The sequence below is a fragment of the Homalodisca vitripennis genome, chromosome X (genome assembly GCF_021130785.1).
Source record: "Homalodisca vitripennis isolate AUS2020 chromosome X, UT_GWSS_2.1, whole genome shotgun sequence".
Taxonomy (NCBI): Eukaryota; Metazoa; Arthropoda; class Insecta; order Hemiptera; family Cicadellidae; genus Homalodisca; species Homalodisca vitripennis.
In genome coordinates this window covers 151,385,425-151,408,170 of record NC_060215.1, presented here as the reverse complement: position 1 = coordinate 151,408,170, position 22,746 = coordinate 151,385,425, and the positions used below count along the sequence as shown (strand labels likewise).

General features: G+C 33.7%; 1 protein-coding gene across 6 annotated transcripts in view; it reads right to left on the bottom strand.

Moving 5' to 3' along the window:
• The window catches only part of LOC124370026 (adenosylhomocysteinase-like 1), a 97,426-nt gene that overhangs the window by 15,100 nt on the left and 59,580 nt on the right, over positions 1–22,746 (bottom strand). For all 6 annotated transcript variants that reach the window (XM_046828312.1, XM_046828313.1, XM_046828314.1 and 3 more), the window contains 7 exons: positions 10,303–10,449; positions 9,264–9,364; positions 7,666–7,737; positions 6,849–6,879; positions 4,737–4,904; positions 2,157–2,307; positions 1,738–1,890 (listed from right to left, as the gene is read on the bottom strand). In XM_046828312.1, coding sequence (XP_046684268.1) covers positions 1,738–1,890; positions 2,157–2,307; positions 4,737–4,904; positions 6,849–6,879; positions 7,666–7,737; positions 9,264–9,364; positions 10,303–10,449 — 823 coding nt within the window. The remainder of the gene's footprint in view (positions 1–1,737; positions 1,891–2,156; positions 2,308–4,736; positions 4,905–6,848; positions 6,880–7,665; positions 7,738–9,263; positions 9,365–10,302; positions 10,450–22,746) is intronic.

Here is a 22,746-nt window from a genome sequence, read left to right as displayed (position 1 = left end):
TTTCCGAGTCTCAGCACCTTTATATCGTTAGTTCCAATAACTAGGGAGACGACCTGAATCAGTTTCACCATTAGAGACTTGTCATGCGAAATCCTGGCCCGGTTGTTCGTGCTCCTATTCTCAGGGATATTGTACACCAGCACGTTGCGCGCTCTTCTTGTACGATCGTTGAGCTCTGAGATAATATCTTCTGGAATAATTTCTTTGAATTCACGATCGCCAATGCCATTTATCTTTTCTTCAATTATATCCAATCTATCTTCAGTAGATTTTAGCCGAGGTTCAAACTCATTCAGCTTCCTATGTATTTCTTTTAAGTCGTTCTTTATTTCGGCAATGCCGTCATTGACGATAGTAATCTCGTCTTTGGTAGACAGCTTAGACATGTTTTTTAGTATTTCGGAAATATGAGCGGACATAGTTTGCAGTTGGTCAACTTTGACAGAGCAATCAACTCTATCACAATACCATACTTTCTTAACATTCGTGGCAAATTCATTATAAATTGAATCAGACATACCGATGCATACTGAATGAAACCAACGTTGACACTCCTTATCACATTGGATTCCTTTCTCAGAGTCCAAGACAATTTTGAGGCAGCAAGGACACGCAGTCTCAGGGTACACTGAAGCCATCTTGTAAAAAGCCCTTTCAATTTCATAGAACAAACACTCATGCAAGTATTATGCAATATGGATCACCAAATAAGTACAAAAAAGAAAACCAAATGCACATGCAACAATAATTATATTCAATAAGAATCATGCGTTATAGTATAGCAAGCCATGCACAAACAAAGATTGTATTGGCTGTGGATCTGCGGACAGGATGCGTTGGGACAGTGGCCAGCAGACGACAACAGCCAGACTAGATGAAGTAAGGTTAGTAACATGCGTTGCAGTTGCAGACTACAGTTCTGGTAAAATTTGAGAAAACCAGTAAAATAAACTATGTGCTTAAAATATTAACTACTAATAAATAGGAAATTATTGGACACGAACCGACTTGATTAAATAAAAAAGAGTTAGAGTATGATAATCATTGGAAATAAGGATAAACGTGTTCAATAAGTCCAAGATTGAAAATAAATCTGATACAATAGTTTTGCGCTCGCTGAAGCCTTTCCGACAGCTCAACAGTTATTATGTTTGTCACTATGACACAATAGTTGAAGTGTGGAAGCACAAGAGTCTTAACCAGCATAACTTCGATTTTGAGTGGCAGGTATACAGCAAAACGTTTTGAACTATGAATACTGGCAAACTCTGTTACAGCTTGCAGTTACTTGGTCAGTCTATTTCAAATGTGTATTCATAACTAACCCGAGCTTTTCAGTTTCACAGTTGTACTTAATTATGAATAAAAACATTTAATATCCACATTTCTTTATTCTTTATTCTCCTTGCTCAGTAGGAGAGTTGGGAAAGAACCAGTTAAAAACCAATGAAAAAGTGAAGTGGTTTTGGCGTATGAAGAGGATTGCAAAACATAACTTACCAAAGATATAAGAGAATACGATGGGGGAAGGAAACCTAGAGATAGTAGGGTTTAGTGGGTAAAAGGAGCTGGAAAAGGGAAGATATAAGAGGTTGGAGGGGAACTGCAACAAGCAGTCCCAGGATGCTAGAAACTGTTGACAATAATGATTACAACTATCTTTCTTTGCAATTACAGTCAATTCCAATCAAGAACCAAACTAATACGATTAAATGATTTCATTTATGTCATGCTTACCATGCTTGGAGACCGCAAATAGGGTCAATTTCGGTTACGTAAACAACACATCCCAGGCCTTTGAGGGCTTGACAACAACCTTTGCCCACTTCTCCATAACCGCACAAAACCACCTGTTTGCCACCAAACATGACATCTGTTGACCGCTTCAAGCTGTAACACAACAAGAAATAGCCATAAATCTCAAATAAACTATCTATATGAACTAAAACGATAATATTTACACTATTTGGTTTTTAATAGAAATCATGTACTTGTGACATTCTATGTATTTTTTCTCTTGTATGTGCCTCCAGTAACTAAATTATACACCTAACTGCAATTTTTAGTGTAATGCTCAAAAATAAAATTCTATGACAGTAAAATACAAAAAAAATTAAGGAAGAAGACAAATATATAACTAAACCAAACTAACTAACCTGTCAATAATAGACTCCCGACAACTGTACAGATTGTCGAATTTGGTTTTAGTCACGGAATCATTAACATTCATGGCAGGTACGGTGAGTTTCTGAGCTTTAGACAGCTGGTACAGCCTGTGGACTCCTGTCACACTCTCTTCCACAATTCCTGCAACAACGCAATATTTTTAAACAGCGGTTTTTACCAAGAAATACAAACAAAATAATGTTCACACAAATAATCTTATCTCTGAGACAGACTATGTATTTATATCTTGGTATATCTTTAAAATCGGTATTTCTAATCTAGATGTTTTCATACAAGATTTTTTTGAAATATTGTAAAAAAATTAGTTTATTAGTTACACTAATATAAGTAAAAAATGTTCCTGTTAACACTTACTTTTAAATGCATTGTTTTTTGTCTGTCTGTACGGGTGTTTTTGTTTCAATTCTCACAAGTTTTCAGTTACAGCATTGCCTATTTAAAAATTCATTGGAACAGTAAACACACTTTTCTGTTTGAGCAGCTGAAAGAATGTTTAGCATCCAACTTGTACTTAACTTAATTATATGCAAATGTTTGATAATCGTCAAAACACTTATTTTTGAAATTCTTAACCTTGCAGTTATTTCTTTTTGGTCTTCAGACAGTGGTCAAACAGTATTTAGGTTTCCACAAATTTCAGCAACGGGAACATGGGTCCAGACTTTCTCTCCCTAACCTGAACATTTTCACCCAATATTTAACAATAGAATATGAGGCAACTGCCTGTCCAAACGTAAGATTCCATCCAAACGCTCTTTAATTTGCACAGGAATAAGGCTCTCACTAAATCTTGAACAATGCAAGACCGCACTATTTCTTTCAAAACTGTCAGACACACATTGATAACACTGAAAAGATTCGGGCAAGTGATAAGTAATGTACAGGCATTGGCGCGCTCAGCAAAACTGGTCCCAACCAGCGTGAAGCAGGGGAGGCCAGAAACTTATGGACCTGACCTCGTACACTTGATGATTCTCTGTTAAAAGCTTCCAGAGTTTCACTAAACATTCCACATTTATTCATTGCTTTTACAAAACGTTACGTATATTTTTTCGACAGAAAGCTGGTACATGGTCTAACACAAATGAGGACTATGGCCTGATTGAGTGGCCGACAGGTGGGAGTGAAGAGGGGAGATGCCATGTGACTCTGCGGTGTAACGTTTGACTTTGAGGCTTAAGGTTATTTCTGGCTAGGAAATCAGTACATTTAGCCAGACCTTTTTCTAGCATTTTTTGCGAAACCTATAAAATCATATGGTTTATTTAAACCTCCAACTGATGACCGACGACACAGATGCTCATCAACACCGCTTGTGAACTGATAAGGACGGCACTGCTATCGGTAAACTTTCCACTATTATTACTTGATAAATGTTTAAGTTATAAAGACATAACTTGTACCAGTCAAATCCTTTATTTATAAATATCAATTCATTTTACATAGTTTATATTCGTAATATTATTCGTCAGCTTACAACGATCCAAATGCCGCACGGCAAACAGCTGAAGGAATATGCAGATGGTGATGCACTGCACGACCTTGACGTTCTTTGTTGCTACTGTTGGTAGGTTATTATGTAGGCTAATTGTTTATAATTTATTGTTATGTTGTGGAACCGGTGATCCTCGTTGTTCAAATGATATACGTGAACTATGGATGATGAAAGTGACATATCGGCAAATGGAGTGCATGATGAAATATTTTGTCAGATTTGTTGTCAGGTAGTCTGGATGATTATAAACCAGTGGAATGTGAGTTGGGTTATGAACAAATTGATAATGATAGTGAGAAAAATTAATCATTATCTGATATTCCTCTTACCTAAAGAATTATCAAACAGCAATATGGATGTGTACTGCCCAAAAAGTAGTACATACTTTACATTTTTATCAAATACTTTATTGTGTTGTAAATAACTGTATATATCTTATAATTCTTTTGTTCACTACAAAACTGTGTATATTTTGTACATTTTACAGTGTCTTACTATCCAAGTCATGTGAAAGTTACATGGAGTAAAACTTATAAAACAAGAAAATTTACTATACACATTTTTTAATTTATGTGCAAATAAAAAAAAAAACAATACTCTAGTAAGTGCATATTTTTATTATTTTAACATTTTCTCCGGTTTCTAAAAAAAAATTGACATATAACACTTATTACTTAGCATTTAGCACATATTTTTTTTAATTTCTGAAAAATATGCTGCACAAAGACAAAAAACAACTTATCATTCTGGAAGTTTCTATTATCAGTCGGAGGGTTAATATCCAACATTAAAAAGCTTGAAATGGCTGTAATTTGTATAAGGGCTAAAACGTTTTCCATCATTGTGCTCACCTCATTAATACCTTTAAAATGACTAGCTGTTTAACTTACGGTACCATTTATCATTTTACAATCACTCTTCATCATACCTGATAGTAAACAAGAGTTCCTGTAATGGGGTACATTTTATTTTTATAAATTAAACATTTCAAAAATTATAAAGCAAATTGGAAATTCTAAACATGGTATATTAGCTGAATCGTAGTAATAAATACCTTTAATCATTTTAAACATGGCAGGATATTTCTTGAGCATAAGGTGAGTGGCATCACCACCATCGTCCAGAATCATGTTGGGCTGCCAGTTCTCTGCATTAACACACTTGTCGATACACCACCAGAAGTCCTCCTCGGTCTCTCCTCGCCATGCAAACATCGGATAACCTACAAAACAGGTAGCATTTTAAATATGGCAGAATATTCCTTGTACATAAGGTGGGTATCACCATAATTGTCCAGAATCATTTTGGGCTGCCAGTTCTTTGTGTTGACACACATATCAATACACAACCTGAAGTGATCTTCCTTCTCCTCTAGCCACGAAAACATCAGAAAAATCAGAAAAGTGAAACCTCCTTTATGCCAAAACAAACTGCACATTTTAATTATTACAATGTGTTTCGTTACTTTGATACAGTACTTGCAATACCCAAAGTGGTAAATGATTGAATGTTATAGTGAAAAAATATAAGAAACAACAGTATGCAGTTATCTTTTTGCCTAAAATTTTATTACAATTAGGGTAGTAATTTAAGAGGAATGCTATTTGTCTGCCAGCCATTCAATCTGAGGTTCCTAGGGGGTAAAGATTAAAACTGTGTAACAAATAAGTATATATATATATATATATATATATATATATATATATATATATATATATATATATATATTAGGGATATTAATAAGGGCCTGCATGGCCCCCTTAGAAAACATCTTAAAAGCTGGGTCTTAGTCATTGTTGAATGCAGATTTTGCGGAGAAGCAGAAGAATCAGCAGAACACATATGGCTAAACTGTCCTGCCATAACAAAAATTCAGGGAAAATTCCCTAGGGACATCAGAGAACAAGAGCCCTTGAATTTGATTGGCTTCTGTAAAAGTCTCAGATTCTGTGGGCACAAACATAAATAAGGGAGGTACACAGGTCCTATAAGACTGAATGTGTAGGCAACCAACCATCTCTTTCTTCGAAAATAAAAAATAAAAAGACCCTTGGGCTACACGGAGAAACACTGAAAAAAAAAACATATTCAAATAATTTTTTTTGTGCAGAATTGTGAAGCCTACATACTTTTTTCGATATACTTAACACGTTTAATGTAAAAAAGTTACAGTTTTTTGCCATTATTATTGAAAATTCAATACTAATAAAAAAGTCCAGAAATTAGCCGTTGTCGTGAATGTTTTCTTCTTAATTAAATGTTTTACTAAGACTGTAAAATGTTAGATAGTTAAATATATGTGTGCTTATCTTTTTTTAGTAATAAGTACCTTATTGTACTGTGCAACACTACATGAATTTGATCTAATAAACATAATTAACAATGTTCAACAGACGTTGTATCATTACTGAAGACAAATAATGTTCTACCGGTTCAATTTTGGATCTATAAACAGATGGGGCAACCTGGTTCAGGTAGCATATTTCTCTCCCGTCGCTCTAAAAATGAATACAACATTACTTTAATGAAATACAACTTATCGTTCGTACATTTTTAGCTCTTAACATAAATTCACGCTTAGAGCCCATTTTTCAATGAAAAGTACAATGTACAAACGACAATGGGTGATTTGATTTTCAGTATTCGTAAGCTTTAAAATGTCACACTTTTGTTCTAATTGTCAAAATTTAATGTCTTTCATATGCACACTCTCTTTGTACCAATACCTTTAAATGATACGTGATGACATAGCATACATTTATGGTTGCTTACTGATCCCAGAAGACTGTCTTCCTGAAGAACTTAACACCTACTGAATTTTTACAAAGCAGGTTTTAAGTTCTTCATTACTGAGAGAAGTCCAACTTTATTTGACAATAGACATTACTTTCTTTACAGTTTAAAAATACTGATCCCTAACATTAAAGGTGTTTCTTGTAGTCTTACAGCAGGATAACAGGCTGAAATAGATAATATTTTAGTCCAACAGTTGTCAGTTCTTAGTTTTGTACGAAGGGCCAAACTGGATCTGAACTATAAAGAAGTGGTATCAAATTAAATTAACTTTTTCAAACAACGATGTCCACTACAACACTACTATCACTACTAACACACATCACTACAAAACAATAGTGAACCAAAACCGTATGTAGTGTCCATCACTAACCTGCCTCAGCCAAGGCCGCAGCCACTTCATTCTGCAACAAGAGATACAGTGATCACTATTTTTATATCAAAATTCGTACACTATCTGGAGCATAATAATACATGGGTGAGTCTAACTTTGGTTTTTAGAGCTGGTGTGCCCAGTCATGTAGGTACTCTAAAATAGACATCAATGCACAATAATTTTGAATCACTAAAACAATTGCATACATTTTAATATTCACTGTTAAGTAATTGTTTATTTTAGTGAGAAATGTATGAACGCCATTGTGCCATCATTTCACTAACACAAGCTAGTAACCCAACAAGAAAAAAATTCCATATAATTGACCCAACTCCACGTGAAGGGTGGGTGGGCAGATTGCCTGGCCACACACAACTCTTGCAGCTCTGGTGGTAATTTTGCTAGCTCTCACAAACGAGGTGGGTGACAGACTATTCGGCTACACACAGCTCATGCAGCTCTGGCTGCATAGTGAATTGGTTTTCTTGCCTAAAAGTATTTTATTCAATTAACCTATAACGCCTTTAAACTTCTCTTCTGGGTAAACTGACACATGCCCTGTATATATATAAGCTGTGAACATCGGTTACCGCTATAGGAAAAGTAATGTGTACAAAATGGGTCACTGTGATATTGGGCCGTGACAACCTGTCATTGACTACATTTTGAACGATCATCAATTTGCAAACAACAACTTAAACTGAACTTAAGTGATATGAAATTTAAAACGAAAAGTCAATATCAAGAATCAAAGTAATTTTGTACTCAAGGAGTTTTAGAATCAGCCCTTCTCTATTTTACGCTTTCATATTACCTGAGTGGAGTAGATATTGCAGGCCGACCATCTGACTTGGGCTCCTAGTTCTATCAGAGTCTCTATCAGCACCTACAATGACACACACAACTTGTACAGTAAGAGTGGCATCCATCACAGATAGTTATGAGTGAGTTACATTACACTCAATTAATCACTCAATGATAAGGTTAAGGAACAATTTTGGGAAAAACAAAAATTAATAATAAAAAAACCCATTAAGATCTATTTTCCTGAGTCTAAAACTATATTATTTTGTGCTTTATAAATGTGCACTTATTTTCACCACAAGATATGTCTATATTACACTAGTTAATTTTGCCAAAATTCCAAGACATGCTAAAGAAATTTTCAAAAACACAACTACAGAGTGTGATAGCTTCAAGTTTTCCACTGTTAAACTAGTTTAATTATGGCATTGAGTCCATGAATAGTTAGTAATATATAAATTTCTAATTAAAATGTTCAATTTGTTATGTAAATATTACATAATTACGTGCAGTACAAGTCATTGGCTAAAACACAAAGTGTCATAGATTAAAAATCACAATTTTTTCCCAACCCTAGATTTAAAACCATCTGAAGATGGTTTACGATACAAGGAAATGACTCTTTATGAATATAAATATAAGTGTATCCATCATAAAAAAATGTAGGATGAGAAGTTATTTTTTTTACTTTTCTGAAAATTTGCGTTTCAGCCTTATGCCACTTTGTAATTGGGGTGACACATACTTTTTGTAAGATCAACTGTTAAATCATTTTATATCGTACTTTTTACACGTTACATTTTAAGAGCAGACAAAGTCGGAACCTTTTTGGGTTATTGTTAAAAAACGATATACAACAAGACAATTATGAGTTTGATATCAGGATTTAATTCATTGTTACTTCTATTTACTCAGATCATGAATTTTCCACAGGATGGCAACTAGCAACTAGTATGTTACTATAAGTAGTCTGTCTGCACACCAATAAAAACCTCCTATAGTGACATAATAGGTATGCTCACTCTAGCCAGTAGTACAGGTCAAAGATAACACAAGCAATAAGTGTCATGTAATCGGATCTTACGGTCTCTTTACAGCACTTGTGTTGTAATGAGCCATGTCTGATAGTATAGAACAATTTGATATATAAGACAAATAAACAAAATTTGGCCAGAATAACAATTATGTACGGTAATTTGTATATATCTCTTATAAGCTAAGCACGTGTTAATTAGAAGAGTAATTTACTAATTGTAGTCATAGATATAAACTAAGATGTTTGAGATAAGTTGTGGTTGCTCATGTTTGCAGTAATGCTATCCCCAATAATGTACCAATGCAATACTAAATTCTAAGAATAAAAAAACCTTTTTTACATTTTAAATTGGTAAATATTGTTTAATAGCACTTATCGGTGATATAATGTACGTACTTGTAGTGCAATAAAAATATGTGTGAAAAAATGAAATTCATGAATTTTATTTTAATTTTGAAACGATGAGAAAAATTTTATGCAAATAATTTTAATACTAAACATGACACTGATGTTGAACAAGTAGCAGGTTAAGTGTAAGACTTCATAAATAAAGAATTATCCATTTTACTCACTGCAGTTTGGGCGTTGATATGTGTGCATCCGACGATCTTGGCGGATTTTAGAGGTTTGTCATCTCCTGCTCTCTTCCTGAGAGCCATTATTCCTGGCATTTCTGTACATACATACAACATTAGTTTGACACCGAAACCAATTTGATTCTGTACGATCATATCTCTGACATTACATCACACTTGGCTAAAACTACTGAATTTGTCAGATCTATGCTTAACATATAAGGAGTGAGCATCAGTGTGAGAATGATCATGCCAGAAATGTTTGGCAAGAAACAGATTTCAATTCAATTATTATCAGACTGATTGTAGTGTTAAGAACACGTTTAAATTTATTTATTTCATCACTTTCACATATTTATCTATAAATATTATAAGAACATTGTAATAAAAATAGGTCAATGTAATGGAAAGTGATTTAGAACTTTCTGCCTAGACATTACAAGACTATCTACAGATTCCAGTTTTTTGCATTATAATCAAAAGACTTAAACTAACTCTAAATTCACGCAGCGTCAAAACATTTCTAACACAATTACATTCTTGAAATACAAATTATTTTGGGTTTTGCAGTGGAGATTCGTGTACAGTCAACAGATGTTAAACCATAACTGTAAAGAATATGCTGTGATGGTCTATATCACTGTTAATTTGTTACAAGAGTGATGGTCAGATTTAATAGTAACCAGTTAAAACCGGTTCACTATTTAAATTTCGCCTTGGAAATTTAATTTGCAGGTTTTTTATGTTGGTTCATTTTACTTTGAGTATGAGGTTTTGGTTTTGACACTACCTGTACCTCAATGACTATAACAGAAGATGATTTTGATTCATATAATTGGGGTTAGTCAATTAAGAATGTACTTTGCTTTGATTAGGCTTAAACCTTAAAATGTATACATCCGATATACCTGATATGTTTGAATAAAAATATCTGTATCCTCCTTTCCTTTTCAAAGCCGTTTGAAACTAACACTAAGTTTAAAATTAAATATCTGGGTAAAAATGCATTTATATTTGTGATCTCGGCAGGACTCACCTTGTTCTGCTATTTCGATTTCTCTGCGTCCGAAGGCATGCTGGCTGATGTTGCGGACGCAGAAGTCCGTGAAACCACTTGTGCTTTTTTGCAACTTTTCTCTGGGAGAAACATCATCTTCATCAGAGCTGCTCCCAGTGTACGAGGCTACAAAATCAAATACAAATATCACATCAGCATAGTTATTACATTTAATTTTAATTTTTAAATACATCCTGATTGATATCAAGATAACTTTTGAATGGTTGAACACATTATCAAGATAATAGCCTATGGATGCTCTGTAACGAGGTATTCATCACTACATCTTTGGAAACAGATAAAGTTATATGTTTTAGTTATAGACATCAAGTTTGGGAGTGCCGATGGCCGAGTGGTCTAAGACTTTGAGTCTGAGTTAGATATAACGCAGGTTCGAGTTCTGTCTGTCACCGTTGCACTTTTTATCAGTACCATCGACCTTGTACTGTATCGACTCTCCCCCTTATTCTGTTTGATAAGATCCTCGCACAGACCAGTGGCCCATGAGGACAGACAGAATAAGGCATAAAAGGAGATCAGCTTCTCTTTTTTTTTAAAAAAAAAAAGAAAAAAATTGACTACAGAAAATATTAACTGCATCAGTCACAATTGGAATCTTACAAACTGGACAACCTAAGCATAAAAACTTAAGAACTACTCAAAAATGGTTTAATAATTGCTAAGAACAAAGTAAAATGGGTACAGTTAACGATATAGAAAAGAGGAATGACTTAGATAGGACCCAAGCGACTCTATATAAATACGTATGTACCACGAGGATCTATCTTTGATCCCAGTTTATTTATGCTATTTACAAATTAAACACACCCTCTTTTTAACATTTATGTAGCCAACTTATGGATAAAGATGATACCACCAATACTGAAATCAGCTCTGTACTGACTCACCAGCTGACTGTAACTCATGTAATGCACTAAACATAACACATTAGTACTGCGAATTTTTAGTCCACCTCAATTTCACCTTCTGCTTAGTGCAGTGTCTGAAATGGACCTGAACTCAACATTTGAATTCAATCAACCCTTTCCGCCATACTTAGTTACGTTATAAGTAGAAAACTCTGTGGCTCTGTCATGCTTAGGATCGTGTCTAAAACATCGTAGTGCACTCAATTGTGCACCTGATGAGACGATGAGAGCACCACTTTATTTAGATTACACTTGATTACAGTCGGGGTGCCATGATGTACCAACGATGCAGGGTTCGTTATGACTTTCTTCGTCACCGATTTTTTTGGATCTCTTCAGATGGGCGTGAACTCCAGATTCCAGGAGTCGAGTCTGTGACAGCGTTAGATATCAGATGTTACACTAAGCGGAAGGTGAAAAGGAACTGAACTCAAAATTCACGTTGAATCAACCCTCCCACTATAGCTGTGTTATGTACATTTGTACAGATACACAAATGATCTGGCAGTTATACAACAAAGACAAACCAGATAGCATAGGGTGGTACCAGCCTTACCAGATGTAACAAAACCACAGTCCTTGTGGGAACGAGCCCATGCATCATGTAAGGAATAATATAGAATTGTGGCTGTATAGGTGTTATAAAGCAAGTGACATCAATTGTTAATATATAGAAAGTAGAAACAACATTGGTGTCTGGAGAGGATTATCAATGTAGAATATACAAACAGTACATCAAAGGTGCCAGGCAAGCGTGCCATCAACATTTGCACTAGTACCAACTTTTGTTATTGATAAGAGCAAACTTGCAAACAGTAAATTGAAAAATCTCACATTTGCAGTTCTGGTCAAAGACAGACTTCATACAAAACCTACATTAGAGTCTTTATTATTCATCACCTGGACCACCAAACTGAAAATTATCAATCACAAAAATGTACATGCCAATGTTTTTAATAGTTAGATAGGTTATGCCTTCCAAAAATTGCTTGCCTAATTCTACATTTTCCATGTTGTATCTTAAAGAATATATATTTTGTTTAACACAGCAGACATGCTGTTATCTGGCATGACACGCATTGACTACAGAAGTTAACCAAAATCAAGGTGAAGTTACTATGAAAGTAACATCAATATAGGCAGATACTAGCATGATCTTGATTCAACAATACGGTCTTACTTGGCTGGGGTGAATAAAGTGAATCGTCTTATAGAACGTCTTCTCTATATAAAAAGCGTATAATTCAAAGTAAATAATACCAAATATTACTGTAAAACCAAACATATATTTACTGCTTTAATTTGGTGGTTACTTACAGAATTCAGTTTTACCAAAATGTTTTGTCACAACCACTTTATAAAAAAAAACAAAAACAAAATTTTTGAAACTGTTATACAAATGCAAATTCAATATGGATCTCACATCCTCAGGTCACTCACTTCAATGAAATTTGAGTATTTTTATCCGCCAATTACATCTTTTAGGTCAAGTGAGTGACTTTTTATAGTTTTTCTGCTGAAACTACACTTTCATTATTATTTAATACATCATAATAACAAAGATCTATAACCATTCGTGTAAAATACAGTTTTCGCCCCTAATAGTATATTCTCCAACACAACATCTCATATGATGCATTTTAGTAACAAACATGATTACAGAGGTTTACATGTATTACGTTTGAACACAACAGTGATTTGAAGATTACAGGAGGGGGAGGGGGACTGAAAGTATTTTTACTAGGAAAATAACTAACAGAGAATATACCTCAGCTAACATCAGAACATTCATATGCAACCGTACCTCAATGCACCATTATGTTATGCTATGAATGACTAACAGAAAAAGTGATAACATACATGCGCACAGTTTTATAGTCAGAAAGTCCTAATAAATCCGAGAGGTTTCTGTGACAATCACGTTCCACGGATCTTTTACGATTTTGACCTTGTACAGTAGATAACAAAACAATGGCAGGAAAATACAATAGCACGAGCAGATCTTAAACTGAAATTAATTGGCCATTAACAACTGTGGTGTTTAAATGATACCACGTCAGTGAATCAGCCTGTTACACATTCAAATAGCATGAGCTAGTGGTACCATAATTCTCTGAGTTGTTTTGCCACTACCATTTTTTTTTAATTGGCTGCACCTTCATTGGAAGCAATAGAGAAATGGGTAGGAATATCAAAGAATATAAATGATAGGAAATGCTACAGAACACACTATACTGAATCCACTTAATACCTAAACTCCACATGTGTACTAAGTGGATGAAACTTCTGACCTCCGCCAGCTCTTGTAATTCTGGTGATCTTCTTCGCCTTCTGAATTTTAAATGGCAGATAGCCGTATTAAAGATTCCCCTAACCAACTGAATTGTAAGCCAAAACCCACTGAGTTCTCAATGCTCCACACCCCGCATCAAATGATCACGTGCAACAATCAAATGACTACTGGCATGAACATTGTAATTTTGTGGCTTGTCTCAATTGACAACTTCGTCAGTTGTATTTTGACAACACGCACTCCCCCCAACATTTGTACTTGCTACCTGATTGTCAATAAGACACCTGTTGCCTTTTATTCTCTTTCACTGACCGTAAATAAAGAATATTTATTTTTCGTATGAACTCTTAAGAGTACAAAGTCGTTCAAATCAAATCAAATCAAATCAAATCAAAATCTTTATTGTCTTTAGGCATATAGCAATCGACATGGTCATCATTTTATGTTACAAATCATAACTTGTCATAGTTAATGTTTATACTACTTAGGTAGGACTAACTAGTGTAAATTGATAATATAAAACATCATTTTTGCTATACCTAATTCTTGAATTAAAATAACATTGATAAATATCAAATAAAATCTTAAACTAAATAATTAAACTAAAATAAATAGTCAATAAATAAAATAAATAAATCTTACATATATAACAAACTTACAAAACATTAATTTCAGAATTTGGCATGTTTAAAAAATCATCGATACTATAGAAGGGATGAGCAGCCAGCCATCTATGTAACTTACATTTAAAGAGACTAAAAGATAAATCTTTGGTTGAGAGTGGTAACTTATTATATAGTCTAATACACATTATAGTATGGCTAGATCTAATTTTTTCCAATCTTGTGAAGGGTACATCAAGATGATTACCATGCCTTGTAAATCTTTCATGGATTTCATTCCTTACATTATATGATAAAATATCTTTATGAATATATAACAACAAATAAAATATATAGAGATTAAAAACAGTTAAAATACCTAAATTAATAAAAAGTGGTTTACAATTAGTCAGGTAGTGAGACTTGGTAATTATTCGAACAGCCTTCTTCTGTATCACAAGGATATCTTTAAGGTTGCTGGAATTGCCCCAGAAAATCAAACCATAGCTTATTATGGACTGAAATAGACCATAGTAAACAGTAACAATATACTGTTTAGGAACACAACTCATAAGACGTCTTAATAGATAAATCACACGAGATAGTCTAGTTGATATTTGTTCAATGTGTTTTGCCCATGACAGCTTACAATCAATGTACACACCTAAAAACTTGACACAATTATCAAACTCAATATCATCTTTAACAGGCCTAAGACTAAACAGAACTGATTTAGTTTTGTCATTATTTAAAAGTAAGTTATTAGCTGAAAACCAATTTGAAGCTAGTTCTAAGGTATTATTGACTTGTAATTGTAAATCAATGAAGTTATTATCAAAAGAAAGAAAATTGGTGTCATCAGCATACATACAAGTTTTAGACTGTTGAATATTAATAGGTAAATCATTTATTGCTATTAAGAACAAAAGAGGGCCCAATATAGACCCCTGTGGAACACCACATCTAAGCTCCCTAGCTGAAGACCACCGGCCATCAAGATAAACAGCTTGACTCCTCCTAGACAGATAAGATCTAAAAAATTGTTTTGCAGATCCACTGATGCCATACTGTTCCATCTTTTCAAGCAACAAGCTATGATCAACACAGTCAAAAGCATGGCTTAGGTCAATAAAAGTGGCCCAGGCATACTCTTTGGACTCAAAAGCGTTGAGAATCTCCCTTACTACAGTATCAATGGCAGATATTGTTGATCTACCTTGCCTAAAGCCAAACTGTTGATCAGACAAAAATCCATGCGATTCCAAGTACAGGCTTACCTGCTTATAGACAATGTGCTCAATTACTTTACCAAAGACTGGAATAAGCGAGATGGGACGGAAACTAAATACTACTGTAATAAACGTAAACAGAATATGTTCTACAGTTGCTAAACATTTTATGTTAGACACATTGAAAAACTCATCCAGTGAATAAAACGGTATATCTAGAAGCCAATAGTAAAATTTAGTTTTAAAAGTATTTATAGGGTATTTAGCTATTAAGTTTATTAACTTATTGTAGATTTTAACTGATATGAATATTTAAAGTTTTACCAAGTATATAAAAATTAATTAAAGCATCATATTTTTTCCTGGTGTTATATTCATGTGATTTTTGTTTGATAATATGAAAATGTCTAAATACATACACCACCAAATCATATATGTAAATATTAATTACAGGTTGTATTTGCAGTTTTTAAAACAGGGGCTTGCGATGTTCCTTTGAGGGTGCCTGAGACATTATTATAATTATTTTCTTTTCTAAATCAGGATTTCTCCTATCCTACTGCAATTACCATAAAAAATGGTAATTGGTAATGGTAATCCTCTACGGACTTACAGAATTCCATGTTATCATCTAACCTGCCAAAGTCCAGCCAATATCAGATAAAGCGACAACCATTCAGTCACTCAGCATCATGATCAATGCTGGATTTTGGAGTTCTGATGCAGTAGGTCAAATTTTCCTGGTGGCCCCCTAAAGATGTATTTGTAATATGTGTATGAATACACAAACTGGCTAATGCAAAGTAGTGTATTTAAAAGAATTCAAGGTCGTATATTTTTAACTATCTTCCTCTTTATTTTTTCAACTTGTATTTGCAGACAACATTTGCTGTGTGAATGTTCTTATTCATAATATGTATGTTAATTCTTTGCTTTAAAAATGCAGTACAGTATATAATTTTGCAATTTTAGATAATGCAAAATAAACCTACTTCACATTGAACACAAAGTCTCACTACACATACAGTGACAGTAAAGAGCTGCTTCGCTACTGAGTTCAATAGTGCAGAGACCACGGTCGTGTGTTGGAGGAACAATGGGATTTTGACAGGATAGACCTCCTCCACCTGACAAAGAGGATAGATTCCAATCCTCGAAATGTTGTGTTATACCTTTTGTAATCATAACGATGGCAAATGTTCGAAATCCTGTTATCCTCTCAAATTTTCCATTGTCAACAACAAACTTTAAACAAAGAATGAGATTTTTGTATAATTCTTAAATATGTCCAAATCTATATAAATTTATACAATTAGTCTGAATTTTCCTAGTAACACCTTGAGCCCACAGCACTACACTATACCCTAGTGGGAAATCTGTCACTAATCATGATGTCTGATGCAACCACCACGTGTTCTGTGGTACCTTTGGATCACGAAACTCTTATTCTTTTCAACATAAGTATACACTCCTCCCTTCGGCAACAGTTGATCTAACTTCGTCTATATAAAAAACACTCGTAATTTTTAGTGTAATGTATGTCTGAATAGTAAGAATCTTTTCACTGTGATACTACACTAGTGTAACGATCGTCACTTGCAAATGCCTACTCTTTGTGCACAACATCCCATGTCTTCTTGTGGATTAATGGAAGTACAATTCATTATGACCATATTATTGACTAATGAACTGAATAAATCAACTTATAGTAAGTTCTTCTGTCAAATTTCAGTCCTTTGTGATGGAGATGAAATCTACATGTTTCGGCACAATATCATAAGGATTGCAAATAAAAATGATGTTACAAAAATTAGTCATGGTGTTGTCGACAAATTTTAAAACACACAAACACAATCCATAAACTCCACACCATAATTACAAATATTTTAAAACTCGCTGAGGTTTAAACAAATAACAAGGTGCTTGGTCATGTCCGTGGAATGGCTGGAGTTGGACTGATATGAAAAAACCCCCACTTCTGCGTCAAAGACTTTGCTGCTATTATTGCTAGCTGATATTTTTCTGGACTGGAGTAAGATTGTGATGCAAATGCTGTGTGAACTGAAATAGAGCACTCATACAATATGACAAAAGATAAGAACCCATTATTAGTTCAAATTCAATTATCTAGTAATTAATGACCGTAACGTTTGCATGACTTATGTTGGCAGAGTTCAATGCTACGGAGGTTCGTTTAGCTGCTAACGGATGGTAGCAAATAATTGTTGTATGTAGAATTAGACCTATATTTGCATCAGTGTTTTGTTTTCTTTACTTGCTGCCTTGAACAATACTCCTTATTAAATTTATATTCTTATATAAAGGTTTTGTGTAACTTATATTTATGTCATAATTTAGAAATTTATGCAGGTGGGGTCCAAGCAGCGTTTTAAATACTGGGGAAAGATATTTTTTTAAATACATAACTGACATGCACGATTTAAATTTTAAAGCTTTTTTTTTACATTTGGAATCACAATGAAACTGAATATTAAAATTTTCTTAACTGGATAGCAAGCAAGTTCCGTCAGCAACTCCCAATTTTCCTAACCGTTTGTTTCAAATGTTGGGAAAACAAACGTAATAAATCACAATTTAAAAAGTAATAATTTGTAGATTCATTGAAAACAGTTTTAAATATAATTTTTATTATTTCCTGCAATATATCTATATAGAAAACATTTTATACTAACAAGGATATAAATTATATTTGGATTATTATCCGCATTCGAATTCCATTTGCAGTGTTTGTTAACTAAGATAACTACATATTTTTCTAAGCAGAAACCACACTTTTTGTGTAGGATACAGTAATAAAAATTTTAAATAAATTATAGCAACATTACTCATTATCCAGTAATGAAACAAATCCTTAACAGATGATTAAGGGAGAACTGATCCACACGCAACTGGGAAGTTGATGTTTAATAACGGTGTTTGGAACCCAAGTCATCTTTCTACTAGTTGGCTGAGTTTTAGCGAAGGACTTGTGGAGCAGGAAAAATGTCATTTCTCTTTGTCTGTCTGTCTATCTATCCAAACGATATCTTGAAAACAAACTGACCTATAACCCTTGAAATTGTGCATGAAACTTCATTTCTATTCGTCAATGGTACATGTCACACCATGGGATTTGGCTGAGCAACAGCAAATATAATTGGTCTTTGGTCTTGTGGGTAAACATGATGGCAACAAAAAAATAGCAGAATAAATACATTTGTAGACAAACTCACTACACCCTTACGATATTCAAATATGTGACATATTACCACATTTAGCCTAATGATCCCACGGCACTGATTTAAACAGTGATATGAGACCCAATTTATTGAACAAAAATATGAATGTGTCAATCATGTGGCAAGATATGTTGAGAAAAATTTCATATGTAGATTATAAATTTGGCATGAAACTACAAGAATGAGTTCTATGATTTGTCAACTTCTGTTTTGTATGGTTGTCTTCCTGTTTATCTGTCTGCAGAACAACTGTAAAATGAAATAAGCTAAGTTTAAAATTTTGCATGCAAACTCAGAGAAGCCTGTTATGACATGAGGTCTCGTTAAACAGGTGAGAGCAGATAATAATTTAATAAACTTAAAAGCTCCTTAAAATTTCATATTAGAAGGAATTATACAGTAACTGACTGAGAGCCATTGAAGGGGGTTAGTCATAGCAGTACCACTAATTAATTGACCCCATAGCCTGCTGAGCTGGACGTCAACTCCTATTAGAGTGCCGTTCAAGCAAACAGTTAAGCGTACAGCTGCAGAGTACACTTGAGACAAATCTGGTGATCTTTATATGAGGAAATAAAATTATGGATGGCGATCCATTCAGTTACATACAGGGTGTTAAAAGAATTTAGGATATAGTTGTACACATAAACATGCACATTTGGAACTAACATTCGTGTTTCTCCATCTATTTTACTGTGGGTGCATTTTACTGTGAAATTCGTTACTTGAAATCACTGTAATGGTTTTTGTTACAGCACTGCATTTATCATTTGCCTTAACAAGCACATAGCTATGGGGGAAAAAAATATAAATTTTGTATAATTATTTCAAAATGAAGACTATTTGATTTTTCTTAAACAAAATTTTACAAAATCTGTCATAAAATAGTCACACACATGAAGAATGTATCGAACAAGTCAAATGGTTGGTGTCTTATTTTATTATATATAAACAAATTATTTAAAAAATTACTATTCAAATAAACTTTTTTCTGAATCCTATTAATTTCAAACTGGTTGTAGAAGAGCACCAAAAATGTTGTCTTTATGGAGCATTTTTGTGTCTTGGCCCTGTTTGTATTTATGATGTTATGTAATCAAATATTAAAAATGTTTTAATGGTTACCACTTTTAAACGATTGAAAATATATTTTTTTTGTTTTCCTCATAATTAAAAAAAAAAAACTAACATACACTGTTTACGAGCTATGAACTTTTATAAATAATGTGCAAATACATAAATAAACGGAAACTACATATGCACTATTTTTATTTTTAGGTGTACAATTATATCCTAAATAATTTTAGTACTTTTTATAAACATTCTGAAAATGACATAAACATGTTAAAAAGAAACTTTAGTATTTAAAAAGAGTAAAAATTGTATTTACTTTTAATTGTTCAACACATAAACCATTAGTAGGTTATAAACGATCTCCCTGTCACAAAATATATTGTTAGATTAGCTCTCTAAGAATTAGCATAGTCTTAGCCTATTATTTGCACCATATAAGCACACAACTTGGTTTTTTTTTTAATAGATGAAGAAATTTCTCCTAAGAAATTAATTAATTGCAAGCTACACAATTGGTGAACTTCAACATATGTCGGCGGGGGTTGCAGTAATCTTCAGCCGTAACTTCAATAAACCAACAACCACTGATCGTGTCGGCTCACAGCTGACCTACCAACAAATAAAAAATCAAGCTGGAGTGTATGGGTTGATTACAAAACCAAAATACTACGAGAAACCAACACCCTTAGACTACGAAGTGGCTTTCCAGCAGTTTGCTGATGACTTCAAAAGAAAAGACTTCAAGCGGCTGATCTGCTCACCCATGGGTTGTATGAGGGATAACGTGCAGCCAAGTGTCTTCATAACAAACCTTGCAAGATTCCAGAGGACAACGGGAGCTGAAATAACTGTTGTATCATGCGAACAGAAGGCAAAAAGAACTCTCTGCAACGGATTGAGCCATAAAGAATTCAGTGAGGAGTTGAAGAGGCTTGTCGAGAAGCAAACAGACACTCTGCCAGAGCCACAGGACGGACAAGAACTCGCCACTACATCATCTCCCATGGTACAGGAGCAGGTGCAGAGCAGCAACGGATCTTTTAAATACGACCTAAACACGAGTGACAGTGAGACTCCCTCTTTCAGCGGCTGGAATTTAAGTGACATTCATCGACCAGTTAACATCCAACTAAGGACTGACCTGAACAACTCGAATGAATCCTTGTCAGCTTCTCCAGGCACCCCTTTAAACTTACTACACAATCACCCGTTAGATACAATGTAAATAACTCTTCTAGGGTCATCTTACCAACAAGTTCTTACCAAAATAATAGTTCAGATAAGGCTGTTCAATCTAATAGTACTACTAAAACCATTCCTTCAGTTCCAAAAAAAACAGTTTTTCAATCTAAAAATAACACAATCTCAATTTTTCATCAAAACATACAGCATTTACCGTCTAGGATTGATGGGCTAAGTTTGACCTTGGAAGAGTTGAAACCTGACTTTGTAGCTTTAAGTGAGCATAAGGTTTCGCAGCACAACATAGAAAGAGTAAATGTCAGTAATTACAAGATTTGTGCTAGTTTTGCGAGGGAAAAATCAGGGGGTGGGGGAGTAATGATCTTAGCAAAAAATAGTATAAAGACTCAGGCATTTATACAACCTAGATGTGAATCACTGTTACAGGAGAAAGTCTTTGAATACTGTATGACTAAATTTAAAATAGAACAAAATTACATTACATTAGTTTGCATCTATAGATCTCCAATAAGATGTAATGAACACGATTTTCTGGAGAAACTAGAATTGTTATTAAACTGTTTACTAAAAAACAATAGTAATATAATAATTGTAGGTGATTTTAACATAAATGTACTGGTTAGGGATGTATCTTATACCAACTTTGTAAATGTTTTAACTGCTTTCAATCTGAAATACCTGGTTGACTTCCCGACAAGAATAACCGCAACATCCTCAACAGCCATAGATAACTGCATTAGCAATATTCCAAATTTAGTTACTACCGGCATCGTAACAGAATTGTCAGACCATGACGCACAAATTACCGAAATAATTAAAAATACCGAAAAAAACAATGTAAATTACAAACAGCTAACAAGAAAAATCAATAAAACAAATAAACAAAATTTTTCCAGAGAAATTGCGGTAGAGTCTTGGATGGAAGTTTACCAGGCTGCAGTCAATTTAAAATATGAGATATTTCTCAATTTTTTTATGTTCTATTTTAACAGTAATTTCCCTAAAATGTATGTTAGTAAAAATTCTAATAAGTCCAATCAATGGGTGAATCAAAGTATTCTGGAAGGCAAGGAGGAGATCTTACAGCTTAGTAAATTGTTTAGGGAGACAAGGGAGGAAGGAATTAAAAGGGACCTTAGGAAAAAAAAAACGAGAAATCAAAAGTAAAATCATTGAAGCAAAAAAAACAATACTATGATAAAAAAATAGGAAATTCAGATAATTGCATGAAAGCTACCTGGGAAATAATTAATAGGGAAGTCGGTAAACAACAAAAAGAAAATCATAATTTTAAGATACATTTGAAAAAGGAAACTGTAAGTGATCCTAAAAAAATATGCACAGCATTTAACGATTTTTTTATTAATACGGTTCAAGAAAAGTTAAAAGAAAAATTAGGTGACCTCATAGACGAGTCTGGTACAGATAATATTGCTTTGATAGATAGAGCAAATGAGCTGGGGTTTTCTCAAACCCGTTTTAGATTCACTCCTGTAACCGATGTAGATATTCTGAATATTATTAAATCTTTTAAAAATAAAAGTTCTTCGGGCTTTGATGAAGTACCTGTGAGTCTGATAAAAGAGACAAAAGATTATTTATTAAAACCATTAACACATATTATCAACTCATCTTTAATTTCCGGAATATTTCCAAATCAACTAAAAATTGCTAAAGTGGTTCCAATCTTTAAAAAGGGTAAAATGGAGGAAATAGGAAGCTACAGACCGGTATCTATACTACCAGTCTTCTCAAAAATATACGAAAAAGTGGTGCACAATCAGTTAGTTCATTATCTGGAGGAAAATATGCTGCTGGACAACCAGCAGCATGGTTTCAGAACAGGTAGGTCAA